Below are 7143 nucleotides of genomic sequence, written 5' to 3' on the forward strand. Positions count from 1 at the left end.
TTGCGCCTGTGTTTTTATGTTTTAGCCGTTATTTTGTAGTCCTTGATATTCACCTCTGAAAATTATATTAAAACAACTATTCGCCTCAGGCTCAGTGAACATTGGTGCATAATTGTTAAATATGTTAACAAATTTGGCATCAAAAAATTGTATCATTATTATAAGGAACACTTTTCAGGCTGTTCTTGCGACAATCATGTGGCGATTTTAAACAGATGCTTACAACCGTCTCAATTTCAACCGTCTCTCAAGACAACGTACATACCTGCAATTCAACCTTTCCGGAAAATTCACAGTTTTTTCCATACAGTCATTTGAGAGCATGCACCCCAACCTTGCTTGTGAGTGGTTCGCTAACTGTTGTTCCCTATTCTTACCCATTCGACATTCAGTTAAGCTATCATCATCATCATTATCATCATCACCATCATCACCACCACCACCACCACCATCATCACCACCACCACCACCATCACCATCACCATCACCATCACCACCACCACCACCACCACCACCACCACCATCACCACCACCTCCATCACCATCACCATCACCATCATCACCACCGCCACCATCACCATCACCATCACCATCACCACCATCACCACCACCACCACCACCACCACCATCACCATCATCACGACCGCCACCATCACCATCACCATCACCACCATCACCACCACCACCACCACCACCACCACCACCACCACCACCATCACCATCATCACCACCGCCACCATCACCATCACCATCACCACCATCACCACCATCACCACCATCACCACCATCACCACCACCACCACCACCACCATCACCATCACCACCACCGCCACCATCACCACCGCCACCATCACCATCACCATCATCATCATCACCATCATCACCACCGCCACCATCACCATCACCATCACCACCATCACCACCACCGCCACCATCACCACCGCCACCATCACCATCACCATCATCATCATCACCATCATCACCACCACCATCACCACCATCACCATCACCATCACCATCATCACCACCGCCACCATCACCATCGCCATCATCATCATCATTGTAGCCCAAAGGGCATAGGGCCGCACTAAGATATTCTGCGTAGAAAATGAACCTTTTTTTGGCCAGTTCAGAGGGAGCTGGTACCTGCCGGTAGCCAGGGACTTGGCTTCTACGCTGGAATCCCTCTGAACATAAACCCTGGTCCCCAGCTGGGAGATCAGAAGGAAACATTTTGCACCATTTCTGACGGCGTTTTCATAAATCCAAGCCTATTAATGTAACCAAATATTTACAAATGCCGATAGCAAATTTTGCTCACTACCTGATCTCTTACCGCGCCAACTCAACTAAAAACATTTGAAATGAATTTCTACACCCGCCGCCATAGTTACTTAACCCAACCAGCTTCTAAGCAAAGCTTTCGAAGTTAATTTATGTTGGAAAGTCCAAGACCGTGCGCAATCGCTTTGTTTTAAGTTCCCAAACGTTTAGTTGGATTACGCCACTGTTACGTAACCGGAGCACTTCTATTGGTTAGTCCTCCGGACACATGTCAAAACCTACTGTGTTTCGTGTGTAGTCAAGGCAAATAAACCGAACTAAAACAGAGCAAAGAATTTTACCCGGCTTGCTAACCATTTCACCTTGCTTTTTGCTTAAACTGCTATCGTTTTCAAGGTCATACCACAAGTGCTTTCAAGGAAAAAAATAAAGGAGCCAAATTTTGTCCTTTTTGCCGGCACAACTCATCGTTCTAAGCGTAACTTTTCCAGTTTTCGTGAGCTACAGTGGAGAAGGAGTGAAATCATTTGGTTTTTACTTAATTATCCAACAGTTGTGGCATAAGCTCCTGGTTGTGACTATTTTCTAATTTCTAGAAAAGTGAAATCCAAGATGGCGAACTGAATAACGCCTTGTGACGACATAGATGATCTTATAAAAAAATCTTAAAGAAAACGCAAATGCAAAGTGTTGACTTCATTACTGAAACGAAAACCATAGAAGAAGAGGAGGCTCCCCCCGTACTTGCATGAACATCCGACGTTTAATACCAGTTAATGTAGTGAATTTAACTTTCGCTTTCCACATTTTTGCAAGAAGTCGACACAGGACTCTTTTAGTCTCTTGTTTTTGCTACACTAACACGATGGTTCTGGGCAACGACATTTAATTTTATGTAGCAAAAAGTTTGTGAATTGCAAAGACATTCAAATGCGGATTAAAAGAGTTTTTAGATCAGCGCTTTGAAAAATTGATAAGAAGTTCCAAAAATTATTGATAAAACTTTAGTTAAGGTAACGGAGGAAACAAATTTGGCCAACACCAGGTGATAAGTAGTCTGGCAAATTCCAACTAAATAGAAAAAAACACTCCTAAAATGTTTAAAAAATGAATATGTCAGATATATACTATCATTAGATATCTTGTTGCCTTTATGTCTAATATAACACCTGCTATCACATTTTCAAACGCAAGTAATTCATTTTCTGCCTCTTTTCATTAGCCACGTGTCGTGGTACGATATCGTTTACAGAAGCTATCTGCTATTTCCTTCACGAAATTACATCTGGGACGTGGATAATGTTTTCTGTATGGTTACTGTTGAGTATTTTGATCAAAGTGCCGATGTATATATGCCACTACTTTCAAATTAACGTCAATTTAAGTGACAAAATACAGCAACAAAACGATATATGACATTTTTCCTTTCACATCTCAGGAAACCCACATTAAGGGTAGCCTGTAGAGGTTTTCCCTAGTTCATTTACACAGACCAGCCGACCGATGAATTTTTTTATCTTTTTACCAGTTTTTTCACCTAACTGAAAATTTCGTGTCCAATATAAATACAATATGACTGTTTAGAGCACCTGTGTAACTAACATAACTCAATGTTAATTTAAATAAAAAGAGCTAGCTGTTATGATATTCCCCAGTTTTACAAAACAAAATCAATAACTACCGACTTAAGAAATGGCTCTCGGAATCTTCTTGAAGAATACTGTAACATAAGACAACCATAAATGTTCAATGAACGTCTAAGAATTAACTGTATTTCGCAATACGAGAGGCTCCTATAATCTTTACGGAATTAAGCAACTTATCATGTTAAATCCAGACATTTGAAAAACTCACTGAAGTTTTAATATGGTCATAAAACCGTCCCCCAGATTCATTAACGCGCAGAAGTCCTTGAATTTATAGAAATAATTCAAGTAAATTGAGCTTTGTCCACTAACAATTATGCGCAAATGGTAATTAATTTAAAGGAAACTCGTAATTATGCAAAGAGAGATCAGTGTGCCTAAAATCTATATGCCAAAACGTCACTAAAACATCCATTAGTAGATAAGGTAGGCTTACATATAATTATGACTTTCATCTGCCATACATCCAGCTGTTTACATGTATAATAATGAGCTTGACAGGGATTTGAAGGCCGAGACTGAGGTCTGTACACTAAAAAAAAGAACCAACAGGAAGAAAAAAAGTGTTCGGAGATACAAAAAGTAGAGCCATTGTTATTTGGAAAGATTGTTTTACTCATGGCGTCTGTGGAAGGTTCAGTCATCGAAACCACCATTCTAGTTCTCATTTGCGCAACTTCTGTACTGGGAAACATAAGTTTAATTTTTGTCATCACGAGGAGAAAATCCCTTCGCACTATCTGTAATGGCTTTCTTCTCAACCTTGCCTTCGCTGATTTGCTCGTGTCAGTGTTAAACATGCCGATAACCGTGGTCACCATTGTAGAACAACGGTGGATATTTGGAGATAGAGCCTGCAACCTTCTGGGATTCACTACAATGCTGTCGTTTGTTTCGTCGGTCATGTGGCTTGCCATGATAGCTATCAACAGATATTATTACGTGGTGCAGTGGAAAAAATACCGGTTCATCTTCACACTTAGAAGAGCGTTCCTGTTCGCTGGAATTGTGTGGTTGGTCTCTTTGTTATTATCCATCCCTCCGCTCTTTGGCTGGGCTGAATATCGTTATATACCTGGCAAATCGTATTGTTTTGTATTCTGGCCCTCAGATGTATATTACATGTATTTTATGTTAACAATATGTTTTTTCGGACCTCTAACATCTATATGCGTATCGTACTTTAACATTCTAAAATTCACAAGAGAGTCAAAGCGGCGCGTTAATCAGCACATAAATAACACGCACGAGGAAATATTACCAGAGCAAGAAAACGATGTTTCCACTGTAGATGGGAAATGTAAGAGACGTTTTAGGATGACGCGGGAAGAGGTTAAAATTACCAACACTTTACTGATTGTTGTTGTGTGTTTCATGGCTTGTTGGGCACCATTTGTCGTCACAATGTTTTTGGATGTTTACTTTCCAAGACCACTGCCAAGAGTTATTGACATCGGCACGTTGTTGTTAGGTTACGCCAATAGCATGTGCAACCCCATTGTATATGGAATAAGGAATCAAAATTTCAGAAAAGAAGTGGTTGGTTTCATCAGGAGTTGCTATTTTCCACGTTTTAATACCACTCGGGTGTCCGTGATCAACACAGTACGTTCTGTTAGAACTGGGCACTTAAACTCTGGTCAAGTGAGCTCCAGAGATGATCTAACTGTCGAGATTATAGAAGAAAGCACCATATAATTAGATCGCTCATCTGCCTTGACATGTCATGACATAAATTGATTCCGGATCTTTAGTTACCTGAGGACATACATCTTAGATCACTGCATATATTTATCATTCAGGTTAATTGGTAAAAAAAAAAAAAATTACTTTACTTTTAAGTATCACTGGATTTAGTACTGCTAAGCTAACTGGGGGCACTGTAAATTATTCAACTAATATCAGTAAGCACAGTCGAACCTTTTTAATACGTACGCACAGCAAATTAAAAAGCGCCAGAGTTAACTATCTGTAATAAAGAGTTGTCCGTATTTTGGAGATGTCGGCCAGGAGAGGTTTGTCTGGAAATTAAAAACTCTATTTTTTAAAGTAGGGAAGTCCGAAAATAGTATGGAAATGCTTAAAAATCTCCAGTCTTTGGCGGGGAAAAACACTACGTCATAACAATCACGGCAAACATTTTTGATCTTTTTCACCTTGTGACAGCAGAAGTACATAATGTTGAAAGGATAAATTGAATTGTTTGAAAAAAGATATCGAAAAAATGTAATCCATTTTAAATCAAAGGAGACCTATGGCCAAACTCGTGGATTAGGTAATCTAGAGATGAAACGTATTGGTGAACTTGCAAGTACTGGTGTATTATTAAAACAAGCCGGGTTTGTACCATGCAAGGTCGCTCTTAACCCCGGGGGGCTACTTTGGGAATTTCTGGGTGGGGGTGCGCCGCTGGGACCCTGGAACCCTTAGCCTATACCAGAGCTAGTTCAGCTGAATTTTGCTACCCTATACTAGAGTAAACTCCCCAAATCCCCCCATCTATCGACACTGTTGAGGCTGATGTGCGTAAATTTAAACTTGCCTATTTGATTTTTTTAATATTTTTGAGTGACAATTCCTGGTTTCCTTAGTCTAGATAAAATCTTCAACCAACTAGTCAGTTTTGTGAAAAATTATACCCTATTCTAGACCCAAACTCTCTAATTTATATACCCTATCCTAGAGTAAACTGTTTGAAAACCATACCCTTCACAGCGGCACATACCTGTATAGCCCATATATGGCAGTGCCCCCCCCCCCCGGGGGGCACTTAACTCACAAAGTGTAGGCTTTCTTTTGTTGGCTTCTTTTTTGCACACATATCACAAAGACATACGCCCAGAATAGCTAGAGTGGCAAAATTGCAGCAGAACATGGAGTGGTAAAGGCTAAGGGTTCGCATGTTTCATTTATTTAGGTATTTTTTTCATCATTTATCGACCCCTCACCCCCACCCCCACCCCCTTTTCAATTTGTGTTAAGTTTAGCCCAGGCTACACTCGTCTGAATTCAGTTCGCGCGGTGACTCTGACAAGGAGGGACCGATTAGCGTTCTGTATTTGCTGTCTAAAGGAAGTCTGCCCGAGGACATCATCAAGTCCAATGAAGGCCCAAGTCTAACGATTTGCTAGTAAGCGTCGTCCATTATCGTACGTGAGGCGGGCCTGAGGAGATGTGTAAACTGTACGGGTCACATTTAGTCCCGTAACAGTAGGCCGTTTGCCCTGTGGCGATAATGTTGTGCTTGCTTTAGACAGCAAAACTCTTTAGCCACATCGATTTAGGGCTTAGACGTGCAATGGACTAGACATTTCTAGCTGCTGTTGGCGTCATTTGCTCTGAACTTTGATGTAGCTAAAGACTCTTATTTCCATTGCCTTTATTTAAATAATATGTAGCAGCGATGACGACTGCGCCGATAATACACAAAAAAAATATTTTTAGGTTATATATTACGCTCGAATGTAACCTTGATTATCGTTATTCCATTCACAACTTTGAACAACGCACTAGGATTACCCTCGGTGGGCAAAACCTACAAATGTGTGTTCAATTGAAAGTCTAGTCCGCCTAGCTTTCGTTTATGGCTCAAAAAAGTTTCTGATTTATCCCGAGGTTATATCTATTTAGTCATACACGTACACAAATACATAAAACTTTATTAACGTGTCGAAAATATTTAGCCGAGAGGAAACACCCCTCTACTAATTGAATTGCGGACACTTAATTTAGTACGCTTGTCTAGATGAATTGAAAACAGCAATAGGGCATGTTTTCATTCTCAGCATTGAACTGAAACAAGCTTGCAATGCAATCGAGGCTCAAGCAAGGGAATATCATTAGAAAGAGATTACCGTCTTTTGCCAATGTGAAAAGACTGCCCGCATTAGCCTCAGTTGCAAGCTAGTTCCAGTCCAATACCGAGAATACCACATTTCATAACAATATATCAAGCTGTGTTTTGAACAACGGTTTTTCCACTGCCCCGTTTGAAGTTCAGCGAAGGGTAAGGCTGCAGGGAGATCCTCTATCCTTCTATTTGTGCATCATTGTCTTGGAGATTTTGACTATTAGTATATGTGGCAACAAAATTGTCCAGGGTATTATGGTGGATGGTGAAAAAATTAAATTGGAACTCTTTGCAGATGATTTAATCGTCTTTTTGTTAAATGATAATTATTTATCCGTTGAAGTTCTTCGAGCTTCTAGAAGG

General features: G+C 40.3%; 1 protein-coding gene across 1 annotated transcript; it reads left to right on the top strand.

Annotated features, from left to right (window-relative positions):
• The first annotated feature begins 3174 nt into the window (after positions 1–3174).
• LOC110054235 (G protein-coupled receptor 161B-like) lies at positions 3175–5691 on the top strand. Its single transcript, XM_020760590.2, has one exon. The coding sequence runs from the start codon at positions 3549–3551 to the stop codon at positions 4626–4628; it is 1080 nt and encodes a 359-aa protein (XP_020616249.2). The 5' UTR covers positions 3175–3548; the 3' UTR covers positions 4629–5691.
• The last annotated feature ends 1452 nt before the right edge of the window (positions 5692–7143 follow it).

The sequence above is a fragment of the Orbicella faveolata genome, unplaced genomic scaffold, assembly GCF_042242905.1.
Source record: "Orbicella faveolata isolate gen_17 unplaced genomic scaffold, um_ofav_v1 contig_1, whole genome shotgun sequence".
In the NCBI taxonomy this organism is placed as follows: domain Eukaryota; kingdom Metazoa; phylum Cnidaria; class Anthozoa; order Scleractinia; family Merulinidae; genus Orbicella; species Orbicella faveolata.